Here is a 27,215-nt window from a genome sequence, read left to right as displayed (position 1 = left end):
TATAAGTTGATTGGCTACCATGCTCAGCTTCCCCAGGTTTTTATTTCCACAATTTTACTAAATCAACCCCACAGTGTTTTTTCCATTTATGACCAACGTGATATTCTGCTATTGGCAAATCTGCATGAATATATTCAGGTAAATTGACTATTTGCAATAATCGATAAAGACTCCAAATTTGACTCTTTTTTTTTTTTTCACAAATTAAATCGCTAATTTTTAACATATGCTCCTAATTAAAAATTTTCGGCAGTTTATGGCTATGGTCTTCTCATATGCCATTTTTTTCAGTATACATAAGGTCCCTTTCACACTAGTGGAGTCCGCCAGTAGATCCACCTGCTCAGCAGGGGATCTCTCTGATGATCTCTGCTGAGCAGGCAAATGACAGGCCCGTGTCCACTCTGCTAATGCAGAGTGCTCACGGACACAGCCCAGTGTCCTCTATGGCTCTCAAATGGAAATTAACTCCCTGTTCGTTTCCATCCACCTGTCATTCGATCCACCAGACAGATAGGGAACGAATCCTCATCCATCTGTTTTTAGCAGGTAGGATCGGATTGGATGTGGTGTCAGTGGACACATGTCCGTGGACATCTGCCGCTCCATGGAGAGGAATGGATGGTCCGATCAGGTCCACCTGAAAAATTGACAGCTAAATGAACAATTACTTTGTGACTAATATTTAATTCTTTAGTAAATTTACCTTATTAAATCATCTGTACGATTTGATTCTGACATAGAGTAGAGTAGCATTTTATTCCCTTTAAAAGTTAAGATAAAGTTGGGCTCTAGAGCTCAATTAATTCTTCTTTGGTGGAAGCTAACTACAAACTTTTAGTACGTTGGTATATGGTCCCTCAGAGCTTGGCTAAGTACATAATGATCCATCAGATGTTTTAGGGGCTTTAATGAGTTAGGCAACCTCCAACACATATGGTGGAACTGTCTGGAAATGTAATGTTTTTAAATTAATGCCCAACAACTAATATATGCAGTACTAGTAGACAGGGGTATATGCAAAAAGACCATATGAGGCCCTCCTCAATCTACGGGTTGAAACATGCATGGAACACCAAAGGAAATGACTCCCTTTTATTTTTACATGCAGCAATATAAAAGGACAAAGACGAAAATCTTCTAAAACGTTTGGGACCTGGATATAACTTACTATCTTCTGCATGATTTATTTACTTATTTAGTTATTTATACCCAATAACTGAATTAATCCCTGGATATCCAAGGGATCAAAGAAAAAAATCGTCCAGTCCTGAGGTCCCTCTCTCCTTTCCTTTTGGAAACTTTTCCCACCCCTCATATACATCTTTCTTTACATTTTCTCTGCCTTTCTTCCTTTCTTTTTCTAGGGTCTACATCTGTTTGTACCCATTAGAACTAACCAAGGTGACAATTAAGCCGCGTACACACGGGCGGACTGTATGGCCTACTTAGTCCGTCGAAACACATTTCAGCGGACAGTCCGCTCGTGTGTGGGCTTCAGCTGACTTTTTCAGCGTGCAGTCTGGCGTACTAAGTATTTCGGATTTTTCGAAATACTGTCCGTCATACTTTGGTTTCAGCGGACAATCCGCTCGTCAGTAGGCTAGTTCGATGGACTAAGAATGGCGCATGCTCAGAAAGGATTTACACGGCGAAAGGTTGCATTGCTGTGTATTGGACTTCCTATTTCTAGTCCCGTCGTACGTGCTGTACACGTCATCGCGCAAGCTTTCGACGGACTGTTTGTGCATTCGTGTGTGGTCAAGTCCGTTCATTCGAAAGTAGGACGGACTGTCCGTCGGATTGTATGACGGACTAAGTAGGCCATACAGTCCGCCCGTGTGTACGTGGCTTTACTTTGCAGTATGATCAGCCCAATAATTAAATAATGTACCAGTTATATTGACGATCTGACTGCTGTGGCCCTGTCAGGCCTTAATATAGATGAAATATTTGGTTTGTGCCTGTATCCTTGGCTAACGCCATGTCTTTTGCTGTCTCTATGGTTAATCATTGTTTTTTAGTATGTAAAAGCTCAATAAAAACTTGTAGAAACAGAAAAAGCAAGTAAAGTTAAAAAAAAAAAAAAAAAAAATCAACAGGACATTTCAGACTAAAATTATGCTTTCACTTCCATCCAGACCTGAAAAGACTTTCTGAGGAATATACTGGCAATTTACATACCTGATGAAAATACGTTTTTCATAAATGTAAGCAGGAAAACGGACTCCTTATCCATTGCCTGGCCTTTAGTGTCTACTGTGTAGAACATTTCTAGGTATTTTTTTGGGTCAAAATCCTTGTCGTATACATGATTTGCTGATGTAGATGAAATCTCCATGCTGTTTGTCAACCACCCTGTGTGTACAAAATTGAGAATGGGTCAATTTGTAGCATGGATGGTACTCTATTGTTGTTTGTAAGTCAGAATTTTGCAGGCCAATATCCTGCAGAGCCAAGAGTAGTGGCCAATAGTATTCAGCTTAGGGTATCAGTGCCACCAAAAAAAAAACATTTGCTTGCCAGGCCTGATTTATAACTTTCCTGTTAAATTCCAGGCTGATCTAAAAACACAGTTTAAAGTAGTTAAGTTTTTATTATACATTCTAAAATATACTTTAAAATGCAGTCAATATCTTGATACCAGTCTCTTATAATTTAACTACTTGCCGACCGCCGGCCGTCAAATGACGGCCAGGTGGCACGGCTCTTGTGGCGGGAGGGCGTCATATGACGTCCTCCCACTTAAACAGGGAATGCGCGCGATCGTGCGCGCGCATCCCTGTTCCTTCGGTGGGGGCGAGTCACGGAGACACCGCTCGCCACCGAGGGGGGTGAACAGCCATTGGGTATGGCTGTTTACCACGTGATCGGCCATGATGAAGTCACGACTGTTCACAGATGGTTACACCCCAACTGTGCACAGTGCATGCTGATATGTCCCAGCCCATCAGAGTACCCGAGTACCTGTCCCAGTCCATCAGAGTACCCGAGTACCTGTCACAGCCCATCAGAGTACCCGAGTACCTGTCACAGCCCATCAGAGTACCCGAGTACCTGTCACAGTCCATCAAAGTACCCGAGTACCTGTCACAGCCCATCAGAGTACCCGAGTACCTGTCACAGCCCATCAGAGTACCCGAGTACCTGTCCCAGTCCATCAGAGTACCCGAGTACCTGTCCCAGTCCATCAGAGTACCCGAGTACCTGTCCCAGTCCATCAGAGTACCCGAGTACCTGTCACAGTTCATCTGAGTACCTGTCACAGTTCATCCGAGTACCTGAATAACTGTCACAGTTCATCTGAGTACCCGAGTACCTGTCACAGTCCATATGAGTACCTATCACCTCCCTTCAGAGGTACCTAAATACCAGTCACCAGGCCATCAGAAAACCTGTCACCAGGCCATCAGAGTACCCGAGTACCTGTCACCAGGCCATCAGAGTACCCGAGTACCTGTCACCAGGCCATCAGAGTACCCGAGTACCTGTCACCAGGCCATCAGAGTACTCAAGTACTTGTCACCAGGCCATCAGAGTACTCAAGTACCTGTCACCAGCCCATCAGAGTACCAGAGTACCTATCTGCAGCCCATCAGAGTACCCAAGTATCTATTTGCAGCCCATGCCTCATAGAATATACGTTGGGGTGTTTGCTTTCCAAAATGGGGTCATTTTGTGGGTAATTCCATTGTCCTGGTGCACCAGGACCTTCAAAAGTGTGATAGGTAGGAATGAAATGAGATGTGTCATTTATGCTCCTAGAACGCCTGAAGGTACTACTTCAACGTTTGGCCTCTCTATGTGACCAGGCTGTGTAAAAGTCCTACACATGTGGAATCGCCATACTGGGGAGGAGTAGCAGAATGTGTTTTGGGGTGTAATTTTTGCTATATACATGCTATGTGTTAGAAATATCTTATAAAATGACAACTTGCATTTTAATTTTTTTCCACATTTTCCAAAAACTTCTGGGAAAAAATGAACCGTTCAAAAGACTCATTATGCCTCACAGATTATACATTGGGGTGTTTGCTTTCCAGAATGGGGTCATTTTATGGGCAATTCCATTGTCCTGGTACTCCAGGGCCTTCAAAAGTGTAATAGGTGGCTGTGAAATGAGATGTGTCATTTTTGCTCGTAGAACGTCTGAAGATACTACTTCAGTGTTGGTGCTCTGTATGTGGCCAGGCTGTGTAAAAGTCTCACACATGTGGTATCGCCATACTCGGGAAGAGTAGCAGAATGTATTTTGGGGTGTAATTTGTTGTATGCATATGCTGTGTGTGAGAGAAATAACCTGATAATATGACAATTTTGTAAAAAAAAAAAATAATAATAAAAAAAAAATCTTAATTTTGCAAAGAATTGTGGGAAAAAATGACAACTCACCATGCTACTTACTTAATACCTTGGAATGTCTACTTTCTAAAAAGGGGTCATTTGGGGGGTATTTGTACTTTCCTGACTTGTTAGTGTCTCAAGAGATTAGATACACCTGATGTACTGAAGGCCTGATCAGATGTGATCAATTTTCAGTGATTGGCACCATAGTTTGTAGACTCTATAACTTTCACAAAGACCAAATAATATATACTAATGTGGGTTATTTTTACCAAAGATATGTAGCAGTAAAAATTTTGGCCAAAATGTATGAAGAAAAATTACTAATTAGCAAAATTTTATGACAGAAACAAAGAAAAATGCATTTTTTTCACAATATTTATGTTTTTTTTATTTATAGCACAAAAAAAATAAAAAAAGCCTCTAGTGATTAAATACCACTAAAAGAAAGCTCAATTTGTGTGGAAAAAAGGACGCAAGTTTCATATTGGTACAGTGTTGCATGACTGAGTAATTGTCATTCAAACTGTAAGAGCGCTGAAAGCTGAAAATTGGTCTGGTCAGGAAGGGGGTGTAAGTGCACTGTATTGAGGTGGTTAATGTACAATAGAACTCAAAATGGGACACAAAGGAAAAGTACTCTGAGCCAATCAGACCAGCTGCATGGACAAAGAACATTGTGACATAGGAAAAGTAGGCAGTGACCTGATAAGGGTGATGCTGCTCCTTTATTGTCCAATCCTTGGTGGAGTGGGAAGGTGACTAAACTCCATTGCTTTAAAGTGATTGTAAAGTCTTGTTCTTTTTTGCACAGAGCAGCCCAGATCTTCCTCTACTCAGGTTCCCCATCAGAGCTCCTGTCCCCCGCCAAGTGCCCCCAGAGCAAGCTGCTTTCTATGGGGGCACTCATTCCCAAGCCACGCTCCCTCATCACTGGCTGTGATTGACTTGGACACTGATGTAATATGAAACTCTAGGGACACTGATATAATGTGGAGCTCAGTGTATAACTTGTTTAACTTGTATACACCAAATCTTAAAAAGAGGCTTGGTCCTTAAGTGGTTAATGGCTGTGTGTCAGGTCACCTTAAGGCAAGGTGACAGATGCACACCATAGGGATCAGGAGTGCACCGCAAGGTTGTGGACCCTACGGCTGACTGCTGCGGACGTAAGACAGGTCCCACCGGGGTTAGAGCGTAAGATTCCCTGGGGCACGGAGTCTAAGAGCCAGCAGGTGTTCACCAGAGCCTCGAGTGGTGAGGATGGACTTGGCTGCAACTGGCTCCAGGTCGCGACCCCCAGGGTCCCCCAGCTCACACCCACAGTAGGCAACAGGAGGATAGGGATGGTGAGGGACAAAGCCAAGGTCGGGGCCACAAGCAGACAGGAATAGTCAGGGACACGCCAAAAGGTCAGGATCACAGGCAAACAGGGATAGTCAAAGACACGCCAAAGTCGGTAACGGAACAACAGAAGAGCACACGGCAGGTAACAGGAAGCTAAACACACAAAGGAATACTCAATGGTTGATCAGCACTGTTGGCTTGCAGTGCACAGGTTAATATAAGGTTCCCTGATAGGGCCTGGGGTGGAGCCATGCTTAGAGGAGAGGTTATAAAAACCACCAGGTGGAAGTGGTTGGCCTCTTAGTCTGGACACATGAGGGGAGGTAAGCAAACAGGAAGATCACTGCATAACCATGACACTGTGTGTTGAGTTATTTTGAGGGGACAGCAAATTTACACTGTTATACAAGCTGTACACTCACTACTTTACATTGTAGCAAAGTGTCATTTCTTCAGTGTTGTCAAATGAAAAGATATAATAAAATATTTACAAAAATGTGAGGGGTGTACTCACTTTTGTGAAATACTGTATATAGGAACGACCTGGGAGGATCACTGTTATTGGTTAATAGATAGCCTAAAGAGAACAGCCAATACACCTGTTATACTCAACCCATAGATCTTCTACTTTATACAGGTGCACCTCAAAAAATTTGAATATCATCACAAAGTTAGATTTTTTCAGTAATTCAATTCAAAAAGTAAAACTCATATATTATATAGATTCATTACACACAGAGTGATACATTTCAAGCTATTCTTTCTTTTAATTTTGATGATTCCGGCTTAGCTAGTGAAAATTGGAATATTGTGAAGAAATGCAATATTGTAGACTCATGGTGTCACACTCTAATCAACTCAAAACACCTGTAAAGGTTTCCTCAGCCTATAAATCAGGGATAGGCAACCTTTCAGAGGTTCAGATCTACCTGGATGACATGGAGGAAATCAAAAGATCCAGGGGGGGGGGTGACCCCCCAGTCATATACTATGCCCCCCCCCACTGTAGTGTTCTCTGCCCATCTGCCACCCCCACACAATAGCATTCTCTGCTCACCCCGCACATGGTAGTGTCCTCTGCCCCCCTCCTCTACACACCCATGGTAGTGTCCTCTACCCCCCATCCCACTAGTGTCCTGTACTCCACCAAAGCAGTGTCCTATTCCCTCCATAACACTGTCCTCTGCCATCCACCCCCCCCCATTAGTGTTCTCTCCCCCCCCCCCACCACATACACAGTGATATCCTCTCACTTTGCTATGCTAGAAAAAAGGAGAGCGGCGGAGGCTGAGGCTATAGATCAGCACAGCCCTGATCGTGATCTACCTGTCGGCTTCCCGCAATCAACAGCTAGATCGCGATCCACGGTTGCTGACCCTGGCTATAAATGGTCTCTCAGTCTGGTTCAGTAGGTTACACAATCATGGCGAAGACTGCTGACTTAAAGGACAAAAACAGAACATTCCATAACTCAACTCACCAACCAGTCCGCTGGCCAACCAGATTCACTTGTCCAGCAGCCTGCGTTAAAAACAGGGGTTTAGTTTGCATGCATTTGCAAAAGCATGCGTAAGCTGCAAGGCCTCTTCACGGCACCCTATGTGTGCTTGCAGTCCTAAGCGCTACAGAATTTATGAGTGTCTCCACAGTTGGGAGCACATGCATTAAATGGATAGATGAGGGCATGGGCGCAGCATAAGAGGTTGCAGGGGTCACAATCGCAACCCCGCCCCTAGCTCCAGGGGGCCCCTGTTATCAGGAATTAGACCATACTGTGTGGACTGCACAGAGGAAACCCAAAACGCATGTAAGTGAAATAACAAAAGTGTTTATTATAAATGACAAGAAAGTGAAAACAAACCGTGCACTACCAACCACAAACAAGTAATATATACAATAAATGGGAAATACCAGAGTCGTCAACAAAAGCCAGGCCGAGGTCATACACCGGGGAATCAGTAGATGGGTAAGGAAGGGGAACCAGTAGGAGAGGGAGAGGACAGATGGATGGGCTGCAGAGCAGGGATTTTAGGTAACAAAGTCCATCTCCGATCTGCCTTAGGGCTCCAAAGCCAAACTCCAGTACTGGGCTTCCACTTTGCCTTCCACAGTCCATACCCCTCTGTTCTCATTGCCCACTGCTGAGCTTCTTTCCCAGTACAGCACTCTATACTGCTCCTCCTCCCAATGACTGAAATCACATTCCTTTACAACACAGCCAGTCAGCCCTGATCTGCACAGGGTATATCTGCCTACTGCAACTACATTGCCATTCCAATCAGGGGATTTCACAGGTCACAAGGGCAACATAAAAGCCAGATACACCCTGTGAAGACTGACAGACTGTGTGTAAAGGAATGTGATTTCAGCCATGAGTATTGTGGGGGGGGGGGGGGGCTTTTTACAGTGCTGGAATGGGAAAGGAGCTCTGCCAAATAACCTGCCAGAGGTCCCTGTCCTCTGATTCTCCAGCGGTGATCCCTGTCCTTGGCTTCTCCAGCGGTGATCCCTGTCCTCTGCTTCTCCAGCGGTGATCCCTGTCCTCTGATTCTCCAGCGGTGATCCCTGTCCTCTGCTTCTCCAGCGGTGATCCCTGTCCTCTGCTTCTCCAGCGGTAATCCCCGTCCTCTGATGTAAAGAGGAACTCTGGGAACTCTAAACTCTTAAGCCACTTTGAGTATCTTGGCGTGCGGTGGGTGTACCTGCCCACACAGTGGAAGTGGTGGGTGGTAGTGGGGGGGGCCCAGGTCAACTTTTACTTCGGGGTCCACAAGCTTCAAGCTACACTTCTGGATGAGGGGCAGGTGGGCCTGGAGTTAGCCCTATCCCCCTTAAAGGAACAGGACCACACGAGACCACCAGCAATAGCACAGTGGCAGCGAAGGTGCCCAGTGTCCCCGGACCATATTTACACCAGTAACAAACAAATGCCCCCTGCCCCCACCTATAACTGGCCTTCAGAACATTCAATAGCTCAACTCACTAACCATAAAAAAGCACCCATAAAAAATAAACATGACATATGGAATAGAAACATATAATAAAACAAATTCTACTTGAATGGACTCCAAATACACCCAGAGCAAAAAAAAAAGAATGGATGTGAATATCCTGGCAATAATAGTATAAATATTGCTGGTGAATGCCAACCCTATATATGAAAATGTCAGTTATTATTAATAAAGAAGTTTATATCCCACTCAGCCGTGTGTCCGCTCTCCTCCCTCCCCTCTTCTGGGCAGCACCCGCTTTGCCTGTCCCAGGCCCGCAAATGGGCAAGCGGAGCCCAGTATATATATATATTGAGGGGGGGCACGCACGGGGTGTCTGGAAGCATTCGGGTGCTAGCCCAGGCACCAGGTTTTATTTTCTTGTCACCATGGCGACTTGGCACCTGGAATGTTTTAGCCCTGCATTAGTACAACAAGTTCTATCAGTGTCCATATTTATATAGGTTTCAATGTAACAACAAGTTCATCCAATGCAAAAAAAAAAAAATAGTTTACAGTGATTAGAAAAAGAAGTTTCTCTGCATCTCTCTGATAAAGAAGTCAAAGATTTAAAGAGAAAGAGTTCAAAGAGATAATATTCCACTGCTAAATATATGGGCTTGACAGACGCACGTTCGCTCTTCTCTCCTTCTTGTTGGTGACCCGCAAAGCGAGGAGCATAACATCACTTCCGGGTCGCCTTATCACTTTCCCAGCTAGCAGAGCCGGGAAGGGATGTATTGCAATGTGATCTGCATTACAATACACTCAGTGGTCTCATTAAAGAGAACCTTGTTTATGCGATGGAAAAAAAATATAAAGTTAAGCAAAAAAAAAAGCACATAACCCCCCCCTTGCCCCAAACATTTTTTTTGGGGCCACCAACATATACGCACGTACGAAAGTAAAAACGTGCATCGGAGGCGCTTACACATGAAAACGTTGATTGCGATACACATGTTAGATATCGCCACGCACGCCAGAGTGAGAGCAACAATTCTAGAACTTCTCTGTAACACTAAACTGATAACCTATAGAAAATATAGGGTACGGCAGTATGTCGCCATTTCACACAAATATGATATTTGACATTTTGGGTATTTAACCGGTGCAGCCTCATCCTTTATACTTTACTAAATTATGGTAGTTTATTGTAATGTTTGCACTAAAATTCATTTTAGTGCATTTTTTACTGAAATTTTGTGTTTCCTAGACCTTTGCGGTAATGAGAAGAAAAAAAAAAGTTGGTCTTACTGGTTTCTTTTGGATGGGGGGGGGGGGGGGGGGAGGAGCTGGAGCACTTCAGAATTCTCTGCCTATAGACTTGTGAGATGTAAATCTGGCCCTGATCTTCCCTGCTGTATTGTAACAGCGTGACTCTCTGCTGTCAGGATATACTGATCAAAGGCTGCAGCTCATTGACTATAGCCACTGATCAAAAAATATTTTCAAGCATTTCTATTTGATAGAATTTGATCATTAAATGTACTTCTGTTGAGAGGGAGCAGCTACACATAGACTGAAATTCAGGCATTACCTGCTGGCCAATGTTAATTTTGGCAGCAAATCTCGATTTAGTTTTAGTCTTATGCCCCATACACACGATCGGATGTTCCGACAACAAATGTTGGATGTGAGCTTGCTGGCAGAAAGTTTGAAAGACCGTGTGTATACTCCATTGAACATTTGTTGTCGGACTTTCCTCTGACAAATGTTCACTAGCAGGTTCTCACATTTTTCCGCCAACAAATGTTTGTTGTCGGACTTTCCGATCATGTGTACACAAGTCCGTCGGACAAAAGTCCATGCATGCTCGGAATCAAGTACGAGTCAGAAGCGCTAGGTCTTGTAAAACTAGCATTCATTATAGAGATATCACGTACGTCTTCTACGTCACTACGTTGGTTGGCCAACATTTGTGTGACTGTGTGTATGCAAAACAAATTGGAGCCAACATCCTTTTGAATAAAATTCCACCGTTTTGTTTTGGCAGAAAGTCCGATCGTGTGTACGGGGCATTAGTCTTAGGACTAAAATGGCATTTTAGTTTTAATCCCATTTTAGTCTTCTGCAATTGTTTTAGTTGTATTTAGTCTACTAAATTTCTAGGACATTTTAGTCGACTAAAATGCCCTAAATTTTAGTCGACTAAAATCTCTAGTACATTTTACTAAAACTCATTTTAACCATCTAAAATCGAATGGTTATAGTTAAATTGTAGTGCATTATTTAAGCATTTCTCTACAGTTTCCAAACTCATTATATACCACTGGAGTGAAAAATTTAATGTGTTATTATTTATGTTATTGAGGTCTGAACATGCATTACAGACCCGTGTTCATTTTGATGTCAAATTTCAATTCAGTTTTAGTCTTAGTCTTTTGGCTAAAATGGCATTTTAGTTTTAGTCCCAATTTAGTCATTTGACTAAAATGCCATTTTTCGTTTTAGTCGTATTTTAATCATCTCAGTTGTTTTAGTTTTAGTCGTATTTTAGTCAATTAAAATTGTATTCAGTTAGTCGACTAAAATGTTTTAGTTGGTTTTAGTCGAAAAAATTAACACTGCTGCTGGCCCAGACACATTTCAATCCATCTTTTTTACAGCCTAAAAGAGAAGTATGGCCAAAGCATACTACAGCCACATAGGTGAGTATGTATATTCATTTATTTATTTTTTATATATCTCAAAGTTTTGCTTTAGGTCTATAAAATAAAAGTGATTTCTGCTGCATCTGGTGATTCTATGAAGCGTTATAATCCTACATATATCAGGTCACAAACTTGCTTTAAAAGGATAAGTTGGTAGTTCATTGATTCTTCTGGTCAGATTATATCTGCTTACCAGTATAGGAAGTACGGGCACACAGACACACTGACAGATCTGGAGGTGACCTGCATGGCACCAGCGATTTGTTGATCGCTGGTGCAATGCTTTACAGGCTTCAAAAAAATTATTATTAATAATAATAATAATAATAATAATAATAAATACACATTTTGTTACCAGAAAAAAAATGTGCATTTTTTTATTTTTTTCTAAAAAGTGAACTTTAACCACTTCCCGACCAGCGCACGACGATGTACGTCGACAGAATGGCACGGGCAGGCATATTGGCGTACAGGTACGTCCAATATTCGATGCCACCCTGCCATCGGGAGCGCGCCGCTGGCGGCGCGCTCCCGCGCTGGTCGGGACCCCCGTGAGTCTGGTCGCGGGACCCGCGGACTCGATCGCTGCGGGCATCCCCGCGATCGTCTCACGGAGCGGCCGAATGGAGGAAATGCTGTGTAAACAACATTTCTCCATTCTGCCTAGCAACTAGTGACGCTGATCTCTGCTCCATGTGATTGGAGCAGAGATCAGTGTACACTAAATGAAAGCCCAACCCCCCCACAGTTAGTAACACACCCCTAGGAACACTTAACCCCTACACTGCCACCCACTGGTTAACCCTTTCACTGCCAGTGTCATTTACACAGGAATCACTGCATTTATATAGCAGTGATTACTGTATAAATGACAATGGTCCCAAAAATGTGTCAAAAATGTCCGATGGGTCCCCCACAATGTCGCAGTCACAATAAAAATCGCAGATCGCCGCCATTACTAGTAAAAAAAAAAAAAAAAAATTATTAATAAAAATGCTATAAAACTATCCCTATTTTGTAAACGCTATAACTTTTGCGCAAACCAATCAATAGTCGCTTATTGCGATTTTTTTTACCAAAAATATGTAGAAGAATACGTATCGGCCTAAACTGAGGGAAAAAAATGTTTTTTTATATATTTTTGGGGGATATTTATTATAACAAAAAGTAAAAAATACCGTAATGTGTTTTTTTCAAAATTGTCGCTCTATTTTTGTTTATAGCGCAAAAAATAAAAACCGCAGAGGTGATCAAATACCACCAAAAGAAAGCTCTATTTGTGGGAAAAAAAGGACGTCAATTTTGTTTGGGAGCCACGTCGCACGACCGCGCAATTGTCAGTTAAAGCGACGCAGTGCCGAATCGCAAAAAGTGGTCTGGTCTTTGACCAGCAAAATGGTCCGGTCTGCAAGTGGTTAAGGTACAACTAAGTAACAAAAATGTCAAACTTTTCCAATCCTGTAACACAATGTTAAACATTTAACACATATAAATTGGAAGCAAAAAAATGCACGAATTATCACGTTAATATTCTTCTGATGATTCTAATTAAAAATGATTTATTATCTATACATCTATTTTTTTATGCCTACAAATATCTTGGACTACCCCTAAGGGATTATAACACCAAAACAAATTTAATTTATCCAAAACAATTCTCAGATCTTCATACATAATTTTACTAACTGCAATGTCATGCCTTATTTAAAGTCCCAATTTCCTTTCCTATACCTTGTTACAATTTAATACAGATATGTTACATACCTCCAAATGTATCCTGAAAATAAGTAAAAAGAAAACAAAGACTGTTGTACAAATTGTAGAAGTACAATTATAATAATCATTGTCATTTTCCCACTGTTATATACTGTAAATAAATTCAAATCTAATCTGGGAGAGTAAAATGCTTACAATTCCATACACATGATGTATACATACCCAATGTAAAATGCATTAAAATATATGTTTAGTAATAACTAAATAGCATTAAAAATAATAATAATAATAAATAAATAACTTAAATAACTTGGTAAAAATGACTAGTCTAAACATAGCTGATTAAAAAAATCAGGCTGTAAATATCGGTTTGTGTCGGTTTGCAACTGTTTGCAGATAGGTAATGATTGCAACTTCTGCTACTAAAACGTTAATTTATTGAATCGCTAAAGATAGAATAACAAAAAAACTGGTGCTTACGTAGTGAAATGCATCAAGTCAAGTGAAGTCACAATTACTTCTGGATAGTGGAGCATTTATAGGGAAAAAAAATTGCAAAATATTGCTAGAAGCAATTTAGGCAAACAAAATGAGAAAATAGTTATTTTCAAAAAGTTCTACCACAAAATAAATAATGAGATTGCAAATAGACATAAAGCTACCCCATACATCTGGTTAGGTGTAATGTAATGTGGGCAATATAAAAAGGTATACAAACATGCCTCTAATAATACATTTATTGGTTAAGTCTGCATTAAAAAAAAAAAAAAATCACAAGCCATCCAGATTATTAATAATAAATTAAATTGCAAAACTCTAAACAATATAAGTGCAATTTCTGGGTGGACCGATGCATTTCAGATGCTGATAGGATTCTAAACAATTCCCTTCGGTGTTGGCTCCACAATGGCTTCCTTACCTCAATTTGGTGCTCACTGCTCAGCTGAAGGCGTCCTACTTGTGAATTGCCGTGGAATTTATCAGCACAATTTATAGTGAAACCCGATGCTGACACCCTCCCTGACAACAATAGTATAATGAGAAGACTTGCATATTTGGTGTAGCTGTTATTTACCCTTTAAATGCTGAAGAGTGTAATTACCGTTCACCACATCCCATGATAAGAGGGGGAAAGTCTGCCAACTCAGAGGAAACGTGACAAATGTAGATTGTTTTGGGGGTGCATCACAGAAAATGATCAACAGTGGAAAGGGCAACAGCACTAGCGTTAAAGTACAAATATTAGAAAGCGCAATCAAGCCATTGCCAATAATCATATAATTATAGTTAACAAAACACAAAAAAAGGACAATGATGCCAGTGCAGATTTTGTATCCTTTTCTGTTCTAACATGTCAATCAGTAAAATAATTCCACCTTCTTCACATTGGTATTTGAAGGAGATGAAACACAGGTAGGGTGTGTTGCAGCATGTAATTTTAGTCCACTGTGAACACTCTCTATATATTATTAAAGATAAGAGGAGATAGTGGTTTGTATCTTTTGATTGGCATGTTATTTTTATTTTTTAGAGTTGGTTAAAGTGGACCTACAGAGCATCCGGAAAGTATTCACAGAGCTTCATTTTTTCTACATTTTTTTTAATGTAGCAGCCTTATTCCAAAATTGATTAAATTAATTATTTCCCTCAAAATTCTACAAGCAATATCCCATACTCACAAAGTGAAAGAAGTTTGTTTGAAATTTTAGCAAATGTATTAAAAAAATAAATAAATCACATGTACATAAAGTATTCACAGCCTTTGCGCAATACTTTGCTGAAGCCCCTTTGGCACCTATTGAACCCTCAAGTCTTTTTGAGTATGATGCTACAAGCTTGGCACACCTATGTTTGGGCAGTTTCTCCCATTCTACTTTGCAGGACCTCTCAAGCTCTATCAGGTTGGCTGTGTGCTTAGGGTCATTGTCCTGTTGGAAGATGAACCTTCCCTCACCCCAGTCCGAGATCCAGAGCACTCTGGAGAAGGTTTTCATCAAGGATGTCTCTGTACAGTGCTACCTTTATTTTTCCCTCGTTCTTAACTAGTCTCCCAGTTCCTGCCGTTGAAAAACATCTCCACAGCATGATGCTGCCACCACCATGCTTCACTGTATGGATGATATTGGCCAGGTGATGAGCAATGCCTCGTTTCCTCCAGACATGACGCTTGCCATTCAGGCCAAAGAGTTCAATCTTTGTTACATCAGACCAGATCATTTTCTTTCTCATGGTCTAAAGCCGCGTATACACGAGCGGACTGTCTGGCCAACTTAGTCAGTCGAAACACATTTCAGCGGACAGTCCGCTCGTGTGTGGGCTTCAGCGGACTTTTTCAGCGTGCAGTCTGGCGGACTAAGTATTTCGGAATTTCCGTAATACTGTCCGTCATACTTTGGTTTCAGCGGACAATCCGCTCGTCAGTAGGCTAGTTCGACGGACTAAGTATGGCGCATGCTCAGAAAGGATTTACACAGCGAAAGGTTGCATTGCTGTGTATTGGACTTCTTATTTCTAGTCCCATCGTACGTGCTGTACACGTCATCGCGCAAGCTTTCGACGGACTGTTTGTGCATCCGTGTGTGGTCAAGTCCGTTCATTCGAAAGTATGACGGACTGTCCGTCGGATTGTCTGACAGACTAAGTTGGCCAGACAGTCCGACCGTGTGTACGCGGCTTAAGAGTCCTTCAGGTGCCTTTGGGCAAACTCCAGGTGGGCTGTAAGGTACTTTTTACTGAGGAGTGGCTTCGGTCTGGCCACTATACCATAAAGGCCTGATTGGTGGAATACTGCAGAGGTATGCCCCGTACACACGATCGGACTTTCCGACAACACAACCGCAGATTTTTGTTCGAAGGACGTTGGCTCCAACTTGTCTTGCATACACACAGTCGCACAAACGCTGGCCAACAATTATAAACATGGGAACGTGGTGACGTACAAGACGTACGATGAGCCGAGACAAAGCAAGTTCAATAGCCAGTGCGGCTTCTTCTGCTTGAGTCAGAGCATGTGTGAACTTTTATGCGTCGGACTTGTGTACACACGATCGGAAATTCCGACAATGTTTTTTTGGCAGAAAATTTGAGAAACTGTTAGCCAACATTTGTTGGCGGAAAGTCTGACAACAAATGTTTGATGGAGCTTACACACAGTCAGACTTTCGGCCAACAAGCCCACATCCAACATTTGTTGTCAGAAAATCTGATTGTGTGTATGGGGCAATACAGTTCTTCTGGAAGGTTCTCATCTATCTACAGAGAAATGATGGCGCTCTGTCAGAGTGACCCTCGGGTTCTTGGTCACCTTCCTGACTAAGGCCTTTCTCCCCTAAGTGCTCAGCTTGTTCGGCCTGCTCTAGGAAGAGTCCTGGTGGTTCCAAACTCCTTTCATTTACAGATGATGGAAGCCACAGTGCTCATTGGAACCTGTGGACCTGAATGTGGACCTGAAATGGACCAAAAGATGCACAGGGCTCCTGTGCAAATCGCACCGGAGCCACTGTGGAGATGGTTGAATTGGCTCCCTAGAGAGCCGGTCACAATCTCCAGCTATGCGAAATTCAATGTGGGGAAATCCACATCCAATTCGCAATAGTGTGAACCTAAAAATCGGATTCTATGTCTGATTATAAACAAAAAAAAGGAAAATGGTGTCCCCAGAGTGGGGCTTTTTACCAGCAAAGTTTAACCTGTACAATATAAATAACATTGACATGTAGAAAGTAGACTAATATTGTAAATGTTTATTAATAAAAAAGAGGATAAAATAAGTGACGCAGTGGTCAAAGACTGAGCTCCACTAAATAGGTAAAAATATATGGTATTACATGTAAAAACAGAAATGCACATATACATATAATTGTGATGCTTGAAGCATAGTATCAATACAATAAGAGATATATGCGTATAGATAGTAAAAACCCTTTACGCGTTTCGACCCTCCCAGGGGTCTTCTTCAGAAGGTTACTAACTATTATGAAAAAAAGGAAAAAAGAAAAAAGAAGAAAACAAGCATAAATATGTATCACAATACATGATGCACTGTGTTGTGCTAAAAATAATCTGCTGTAGGCAGAGTATATATCAAAACATTGTAAGATTACACAGTTAGCAATCAAGTGATACATATTGTAACAATAAATACCTATATTGATCACAAGGGAAATCCTCTTTTAAAAGACCGGACAGGATTCCGTGCATTCTCCCATAATCTTCATGGATGTGCCGACCTTATGTGGATGGAAAAAGATGGCTAGCTCTACCCAAAACGGGGGAAGAGCAAGGAAAATGGATCCAAAGGGTAAAAAGCTTGCAAGGGATCACATCCCTATTACCACCTCCAAAACACAATAATGGAGGAAGGTATGGGTATGGGTGAACGGGATTAGGAGAGAGGGCGACCTACAGAGAAGGAAAGGATATAAGACATATGTATATATATATGTATATATAGAGAGGGGCCCTATTCAGAAACTATCACCTCTGTATAGAGAGATAGAACGTGCCCGCATGCAGTGTCAATAGTATACACACGTCGAGGATACACATATGTCAAGTAAATCCTGCCATTTCAGGGTGGGATATTTCACTCAGTTAGAGTGTAAGCAGATGCCCAAAAGAAAAATGCCCAAAAGAAAGACCAACGCCAGACCGAAACACCATATACAAAAAAGATGGGAAAGGGGAGAGGACAAAGGACAAGAGAGGAAAAGAAAAAGAAAAAGAAAGGGAAGGGAAAGGGAAAAAGGGGTGAAGTGACTACAAACTGGTGCCAAACAAAACTGCAAAAATGAACAAACAGTGAACATGACTAAAGAGAAAAGTGAGGAGGAAAAGAAAGTGGAGTGGTGTAACAGCTTCAGAATATCCCAGCGTGACCACAGTGGTGCTGGGATAAAACAATGTATATATACCTGTAGCCAATTTCCAATGGGTCCACATTGGACAACAGGGCCAGAAGGAAAACACTCAAATAATTAGTGGTAAAGTGGCTTGAAAGTGGTGACCTTTACAATACAGCCCTTCACATTAGTATGTTTCCATGGGGCGAGAGAGGTCTTGAGTCTGCAAGTAGACAAGAGATAGTCTTATACTCCTGCCAACAAAACTGTATATAGTGCAATAGAAAAAGTGGAACAGCATGGGGTAAAAGAACCCAGGGACTTACCCAATTGCGTAAAAACGATGTGCGTGTGCTCCTGTGGGTGAGGAAATGATGTGCAGTGTGAAAGGGTGGGGTATAAGTAGCCCAAGTTGGGTTGATAGGTCAATCAAAGTCTCCACCCGTTAACCCATGACCACTGTTGGTCGCCTGCAAGACGACCGGATGTGGTCCCCTCGGCATTCCGGAAATGACTCTCCTGATAGGGCGGGAGAGTGCACGGTAGCGTCGCACCAGCGTGACGTGAGTGCGTCGCGTCGCACGCGTAGAACGCGCGTGCGCGGCGAGGCCACCGGTCCGATACCGTTCGGAATGCCGCCGACCAGAAATTAGCGTCCCGGGTAGACGGGCAGCGCTCACCCGTTCGTACCCCGGGACCTAATGGGGAGAGGCATGCGCGCGCCACTGCCACCCCCCTCTTCTGGTCGTGAAGCCATACCCCATTGGTCCATCCAATCGACATAGATAAGGACGAGAGGTAACCTCACATGGCACCATCTAGTGGAAAAAATGGGAAAGTGCAACCGGACCCTCCGTCGTACAGCATAAGGGATAGTAAATCCAAAAAAGTATATTTTAATAACAACATGTCACAAGTAAAGAATAGCAATGAATAAACATAAATGAAGAACATTTCATAATGAGCATGTAATCTACAGGTAAACTGGGCACACAAAAGGAGAAATCTACTGGCTGCCCCAGGGTGTAAAAGATTGTTACGAGATTGGGCCAGTGCTCGATTGTACGCCTTACGCAGACATACCCGACTATAGCCACGGGCTAAAAGTCTTGTCTGTAATTGGGCAGCTTCGGCCCTGAAAAGGGCATCATCCGAACAGTTCCTGCGCAGCCGCAGGTACTGGCCATAGGGTATAGACTTCTTAAGATTTATTGGATGGAAGCTGTCTGCATGAAGTATAGTGTTCCCGGCAGTATCCTTACGATACAAGGATTATTATCAATGTATCTCTCGAAGGATTTTATGTGCCAGAAAAGTGCCGACTTCTTCTCTAGCACTTTGGTGAATTTTGACAAAAGAGTGGAGATCTCCGTTTCCACTTGATCACCATTTTCAAATTCAATCTCATAGCTGGACATTAAATGGTTCCAATCATCACCCTGGAAGCTATTCATATTATCAACAAACGAAAAAACAACAATGAGGAATTGTACCAAATACAAATATACCAAGTAGAGCTCAAGTCCCAGACCTCTTGCGTTACCGAATGGGGAAGGGTGTTTAACCACCCGGGTTTAAAGAACTAGACAGAAAGAACGGTAACACCCCCAAAATTGGGGTCAGAGGGCGCTGATCACCCCTGGTATGTTATAAACAAAAAAAAGGAAAATGGTGTCCCCAGAGTGGGGCTTTTTACCAGCAAAGTTTAACCTGTACAATATAAATAACATTGACATGTAGAAAGTAGACTAATATTGTAAATGTTTATTAATAAAAAAGAGGATAAAATAAGTGACGCAGTGGTCAAAGACTGAGCTCCACTAAATAGGTAAAAATATATGGTATTACATGTAAAAACAGAAATGCACATATACATATAATTGTGATGCTTGAAGCATAGTATCAATACAATAAGAGATATATGCGTATAGATAGTAAAAACCCTTTACGCGTTTCGACCCTCCCAGGGGTCTTCTTCAGAAGGTTACTAACTATTATGAAAAAAAGGAAAAAAGAAAAAAGAAGAAAACAAGCATAAATATGTATCACAATACATGATGCACTGTGTTGTGCTAAAAATAATCTGCTGTAGGCAGAGTATATATCAAAACATTGTAAGATTACACAGTTAGCAATCAAGTGATACATATTGTAACAATAAATACCTATATTGATCACAAGGGAAATCCTCTTTTAAAAGACCGGACAGGATTCCGTGCATTCTCCCATAATCTTCATGGATGTGCCGACCTTATGTGGATGGAAAAAGATGGCTAGCTCTACCCAAAACGGGGGAAGAGCAAGGAAAATGGATCCAAAGGGTAAAAAGCTTGCAAGGGATCACATCCCTATTACCACCTCCAAAACACAATAATGGAGGAAGGTATGGGTATGGGTGAACGGGATTAGGAGAGAGGGCGACCTACAGAGAAGGAAAGGATATAAGACATATGTATATATATATGTATATATAGAGAGGGGCCCTATTCAGAAACTATCACCTCTGTATAGAGAGATAGAACGTGCCCGCATGCAGTGTCAATAGTATACACACGTCGAGGATACACATATGTCAAGTAAATCCTGCCATTTCAGGGTGGGATATTTCACTCAGTTAGAGTGTAAGCAGATGCCCAAAAGAAAAATGCCCAAAAGAAAGACCAACGCCAGACCGAAACACCATATACAAAAAAGATGGGAAAGGGGAGAGGACAAAGGACAAGAGAGGAAAAGAAAAAGAAAAAGAAAGGGAAGGGAAAGGGAAAAAGGGGTGAAGTGACTACAAACTGGTGCCAAACAAAACTGCAAAAATGAACAAACAGTGAACATGACTAAAGAGAAAAGTGAGGAGGAAAAGAAAGTGGAGTGGTGTAACAGCTTCAGAATATCCCAGCGTGACCACAGTGGTGCTGGGATAAAACAATGTATATATACCTGTAGCCAATTTCCAATGGGTCCACATTGGACAACAGGGCCAGAAGGAAAACACTCAAATAATTAGTGGTAAAGTGGCTTGAAAGTGGTGACCTTTACAATACAGCCCTTCACATTAGTATGTTTCCATGGGGCGAGAGAGGTCTTGAGTCTGCAAGTAGACAAGAGATAGTCTTATACTCCTGCCAACAAAACTGTATATAGTGCAATAGAAAAAGTGGAACAGCATGGGGTAAAAGAACCCAGGGACTTACCCAATTGCGTAAAAACGATGTGCGTGTGCTCCTGTGGGTGAGGAAATGATGTGCAGTGTGAAAGGGTGGGGTATAAGTAGCCCAAGTTGGGTTGATAGGTCAATCAAAGTCTCCACCCGTTAACCCATGACCACTGTTGGTCGCCTGCAAGACGACCGGATGTGGTCCCCTCGGCATTCCGGAAATGACTCTCCTGATAGGGCGGGAGAGTGCACGGTAGCGTCGCACCAGCGTGACGTGAGTGCGTCGCGTCGCACGCGTAGAACGCGCGTGCGCGGCGAGGCCACCGGTCCGATACCGTTCGGAATGCCGCCGACCAGAAATTAGCGTCCCGGGTAGACGGGCAGCGCTCACCCGTTCGTACCCCGGGACCTAATGGGGAGAGGCATGCGCGCGCCACTGCCACCCCCCTCTTCTGGTCGTGAAGCCATACCCCATTGGTCCATCCAATCGACATAGATAAGGACGAGAGGTAACCTCACATGGCACCATCTAGTGGAAAAAATGGGAAAGTGCAACCGGACCCTCCGTCGTACAGCATAAGGGATAGTAAATCCAAAAAAGTATATTTTAATAACAACATGTCACAAGTAAAGAATAGCAATGAATAAACATAAATGAAGAACATTTCATAATGAGCATGTAATCTACAGGTAAACTGGGCACACAAAAGGAGAAATCTACTGGCTGCCCCAGGGTGTAAAAGATTGTTACGAGATTGGGCCAGTGCTCGATTGTACGCCTTACGCAGACATACCCGACTATAGCCACGGGCTAAAAGTCTTGTCTGTAATTGGGCAGCTTCGGCCCTGAAAAGGGCATCATCCGAACAGTTCCTGCGCAGCCGCAGGTACTGGCCATAGGGTATAGACTTCTTAAGATTTATTGGATGGAAGCTGTCTGCATGAAGTATAGTGTTCCCGGCAGTATCCTTACGATACAAGGATTATTATCAATGTATCTCTCGAAGGATTTTATGTGCCAGAAAAGTGCCGACTTCTTCTCTAGCACTTTGGTGAATTTTGACAAAAGAGTGGAGATCTCCGTTTCCACTTGATCACCATTTTCAAATTCAATCTCATAGCTGGACATTAAATGGTTCCAATCATCACCCTGGAAGCTATTCATATTATCAACAAACGAAAAAACAACAATGAGGAATTGTACCAAATACAAATATACCAAGTAGAGCTCAAGTCCCAGACCTCTTGCGTTACCGAATGGGGAAGGGTGTTTAACCACCCGGGTTTAAAGAACTAGACAGAAAGAACGGTAACACCCCCAAAATTGGGGTCAGAGGGCGCTGATCACCCCTGGTATGTTATAAACAAAAAAAAGGAAAATGGTGTCCCCAGAGTGGGGCTTTTTACCAGCAAAGTTTAACCTGTACAATATAAATAACATTGACATGTAGAAAGTAGACTAATATTGTAAATGTTTATTAATAAAAAAGAGGATAAAATAAGTGACGCAGTGGTCAAAGACTGAGCTCCACTAAATAGGTAAAAATATATGGTATTACATGTAAAAACAGAAATGCACATATACATATAATTGTGATGCTTGAAGCATAGTATCAATACAATAAGAGATATATGCGTATAGATAGTAAAAACCCTTTACGCGTTTCGACCCTCCCAGGGGTCTTCTTCAGAAGGTTACTAACTATTATGAAAAAAAGGAAAAAAGAAAAAAGAAGAAAACAAGCATAAATATATATCACAATACATGATGCACTGTGTTGTGCTAAAAATAATCTGCTGTAGGCAGAGTATATATCAAAACATTGTAAGATTACACAGTTAGCAATCAAGTGATACATATTGTAACAATAAATACCTATATTGATCACAAGGGAAATCCTCTTTTAAAAGACCGGACAGGATTCCGTGCATTCTCCCATAATCTTCATGGATGTGCCGACCTTATGTGGATGGAAAAAGATGGCTAGCTCTACCCAAAATGGGGGAAGAGCAAGGAAAATGGATCCAAAGGGTAAAAAGCTTGCAAGGGATCACATCCCTATTACCACCTCCAAAACACAATAATGGAGGAAGGTATGGGTATGGGTGAACGGGATTAGGAGAGAGGGCGACCTACAGAGAAGGAAAGGATATAAGACATATGTATATATATATGTATATATAGAGAGGGGCCCTATTCAGAAACTATCACCTCTGTATAGAGAGATAGAACGTGCCCGCATGCAGTGTCAATAGTATACACACGTCGAGGATACACATATGTCAAGTAAATCCTGCCATTTCAGGGTGGGATATTTCACTCAGTTAGAGTGTAAGCAGATGCCCAAAAGAAAAATGCCCAAAAGAAAGACCAACGCCAGACCGAAACACCATATACAAAAAAGATGGGAAAGGGGAGAGGACAAAGGACAAGAGAGGAAAAGAAAAAGAAAAAGAAAGGGAAGGGAAAGGGAAAAAGGGGTGAAGTGACTACAAACTGGTGCCAAACAAAACTGCAAAAATGAACAAACAGTGAACATGACTAAAGAGAAAAGTGAGGAGGAAAAGAAAGTGGAGTGGTGTAACAGCTTCAGAATATCCCAGCGTGACCACAGTGGTGCTGGGATAAAACAATGTATATATACCTGTAGCCAATTTCCAATGGGTCCACATTGGACAACAGGGCCAGAAGGAAAACACTCAAATAATTAGTGGTAAAGTGGCTTGAAAGTGGTGACCTTTACAATACAGCCCTTCACATTAGTATGTTTCCATGGGGCGAGAGAGGTCTTGAGTCTGCAAGTAGACAAGAGATAGTCTTATACTCCTGCCAACAAAACTGTATATAGTGCAATAGAAAAAGTGGAACAGCATGGGGTAAAAGAACCCAGGGACTTACCCAATTGCGTAAAAACGATGTGCGTGTGCTCCTGTGGGTGAGGAAATGATGTGCAGTGTGAAAGGGTGGGGTATAAGTAGCCCAAGTTGGGTTGATAGGTCAATCAAAGTCTCCACCCGTTAACCCATGACCACTGTTGGTCGCCTGCAAGACGACCGGATGTGGTCCCCTCGGCATTCCGGAAATGACTCTCCTGATAGGGCGGGAGAGTGCACGGTAGCGTCGCACCAGCGTGACGTGAGTGCGTCGCGTCGCACGCGTAGAACGCGCGTGCGCGGCGAGGCCACCGGTCCGATACCGTTCGGAATGCCGCCGACCAGAAATTAGCGTCCCGGGTAGACGGGCAGCGCTCACCCGTTCGTACCCCGGGACCTAATGGGGAGAGGCATGCGCGCGCCACTGCCACCCCCCTCTTCTGGTCGTGAAGCCATACCCCATTGGTCCATCCAATCGACATAGATAAGGACGAGAGGTAACCTCACATGGCACCATCTAGTGGAAAAAATGGGAAAGTGCAACCGGACCCTCCGTCGTACAGCATAAGGGATAGTAAATCCAAAAAAGTATATTTTAATAACAACATGTCACAAGTAAAGAATAGCAATGAATAAACATAAATGAAGAACATTTCATAATGAGCATGTAATCTACAGGTAAACTGGGCACACAAAAGGAGAAATCTACTGGCTGCCCCAGGGTGTAAAAGATTGTTACGAGATTGGGCCAGTGCTCGATTGTACGCCTTACGCAGACATACCCGACTATAGCCACGGGCTAAAAGTCTTGTCTGTAATTGGGCAGCTTCGGCCCTGAAAAGGGCATCATCCGAACAGTTCCTGCGCAGCCGCAGGTACTGGCCATAGGGTATAGACTTCTTAAGATTTATTGGATGGAAGCTGTCTGCATGAAGTATAGTGTTCCCGGCAGTATCCTTACGATACAAGGATTATTATCAATGTATCTCTCGAAGGATTTTATGTGCCAGAAAAGTGCCGACTTCTTCTCTAGCACTTTGGTGAATTTTGACAAAAGAGTGGAGATCTCCGTTTCCACTTGATCACCATTTTCAAATTCAATCTCATAGCTGGACATTAAATGGTTCCAATCATCACCCTGGAAGCTATTCATATTATCAACAAACGAAAAAACAACAATGAGGAATTGTACCAAATACAAATATACCAAGTAGAGCTCAAGTCCCAGACCTCTTGCGTTACCGAATGGGGAAGGGTGTTTAACCACCCGGGTTTAAAGAACTAGACAGAAAGAACGGTAACACCCCCAAAATTGGGGTCAGAGGGCGCTGATCACCCCTGGTATGTTATAAACAAAAAAAAGGAAAATGGTGTCCCCAGAGTGGGGCTTTTTACCAGCAAAGTTTAACCTGTACAATATAAATAACATTGACATGTAGAAAGTAGACTAATATTGTAAATGTTTATTAATAAAAAAGAGGATAAAATAAGTGACGCAGTGGTCAAAGACTGAGCTCCACTAAATAGGTAAAAATATATGGTATTACATGTAAAAACAGAAATGCACATATACATATAATTGTGATGCTTGAAGCATAGTATCAATACAATAAGAGATATATGCGTATAGATAGTAAAAACCCTTTACGCGTTTCGACCCTCCCAGGGGTCTTCTTCAGAAGGTTACTAACTATTATGAAAAAAAGGAAAAAAGAAAAAAGAAGAAAACAAGCATAAATATATATCACAATACATGATGCACTGTGTTGTGCTAAAAATAATCTGCTGTAGGCAGAGTATATATCAAAACATTGTAAGATTACACAGTTAGCAATCAAGTGATACATATTGTAACAATAAATACCTATATTGATCACAAGGGAAATCCTCTTTTAAAAGACCGGACAGGATTCCGTGCATTCTCCCATAATCTTCATGGATGTGCCGACCTTATGTGGATGGAAAAAGATGGCTAGCGACCAACAGTGGTCATGGGTTAACGGGTGGAGACTTTGATTGACCTATCAACCCAACTTGGGCTACTTATACCCCACCCTTTCACACTGCACATCATTTCCTCACCCACAGGAGCACACGCACATCGTTTTTACGCAATTGGGTAAGTCCCTGGGTTCTTTTACCCCATGCTGTTCCACTTTTTCTATTGCACTATATACAGTTTTGTTGGCAGGAGTATAAGACTATCTCTTGTCTACTTGCAGACTCAAGACCTCTCTCGCCCCATGGAAACATACTAATGTGAAGGGCTGTATTGTAAAGGTCACCACTTTCAAGCCACTTTACCACTAATTATTTGAGTGTTTTCCTTCTGGCCCTGTTGTCCAATGTGGACCCATTGGAAATTGGCTACAGGTATATATACATTGTTTTATCCCAGCACCACTGTGGTCACGCTGGGATATTCTGAAGCTGTTACACCACTCCACTTTCTTTTCCTCCTCACTTTTCTCTTTAGTCATGTTCACTGTTTGTTCATTTTTGCAGTTTTGTTTGGCACCAGTTTGTAGTCACTTCACCCCTTTTTCCCTTTCCCTTCCCTTTCTTTTTCTTTTTCTTTTCCTCTCTTGTCCTTTGTCCTCTCCCCTTTCCCATCTTTTTTGTATATGGTGTTTCGGTCTGGCGTTGGTCTTTCTTTTGGGCATTTTTCTTTTGGGCATCTGCTTACACTCTAACTGAGTGAAATATCCCACCCTGAAATGGCAGGATTTACTTGACATATGTGTATCCTCGACGTGTGTATACTATTGACACTGCATGCGGGCACGTTCTATCTCTCTATACAGAGGTGATAGTTTCTGAATAGGGCCCCTCTCTATATATACATATATATATACATATGTCTTATATCCTTTCCTTCTCTGTAGGTCGCCCTCTCTCCTAATCCCGTTCACCCATACCCATACCTTCCTCCATTATTGTGTTTTGGAGGTGGTAATAGGGATGTGATCCCTTGCAAGCTTTTTACCCTTTGGATCCATTTTCCTTGCTCTTCCCCCATTTTGGGTAGAGCTAGCCATCTTTTTCCATCCACATAAGGTCGGCACATCCATGAAGATTATGGGAGAATGCACGGAATCCTGTCCGGTCTTTTAAAAGAGGATTTCCCTTGTGATCAATATAGGTATTTATTGTTACAATATGTATCACTTGATTGCTAACTGTGTAATCTTACAATGTTTTGATATATACTCTGCCTACAGCAGATTATTTTTAGCACAACACAGTGCATCATGTATTGTGATATATATTTATGCTTGTTTTCTTCTTTTTTCTTTTTTCC

The 27,215-nt window shown here is 42.2% G+C and overlaps 1 protein-coding gene across 2 annotated transcripts in view; it reads right to left on the bottom strand.

The window, feature by feature from the left end:
* The window catches only part of LOC143934485 (nicotinamide N-methyltransferase-like), a 128,768-nt gene that overhangs the window by 30,377 nt on the left and 71,176 nt on the right, over window positions 1–27,215 (bottom strand). Inside the window, exons 1-2 of one of the 2 annotated variants that reach the window (XM_077458144.1) lie at window positions 13,968–14,002; window positions 2,185–2,358 (exon numbers count right to left, since the gene is read on the bottom strand). In XM_077458144.1, the coding sequence (XP_077314270.1) occupies window positions 2,185–2,341 (157 nt within the window). In that variant the 5' untranslated portion in view covers window positions 2,342–2,358; window positions 13,968–14,002. Of the gene's footprint in view, window positions 1–2,184; window positions 2,359–13,967; window positions 14,003–27,215 lie in introns of those variants that run through there. The other variant, XM_077458143.1, reaches the window with a different exon arrangement.

Source organism: Lithobates pipiens, unplaced genomic scaffold (genome assembly GCF_037356315.1).
Source record: "Lithobates pipiens isolate NorthernLeopardFrog02 unplaced genomic scaffold, aLitPip1_a1.2 Scaffold_27, whole genome shotgun sequence".
Taxonomy (NCBI): Eukaryota; Metazoa; Chordata; class Amphibia; order Anura; family Ranidae; genus Lithobates; species Lithobates pipiens.
This window is presented reverse-complemented; position numbering and strand designations above follow the sequence as displayed.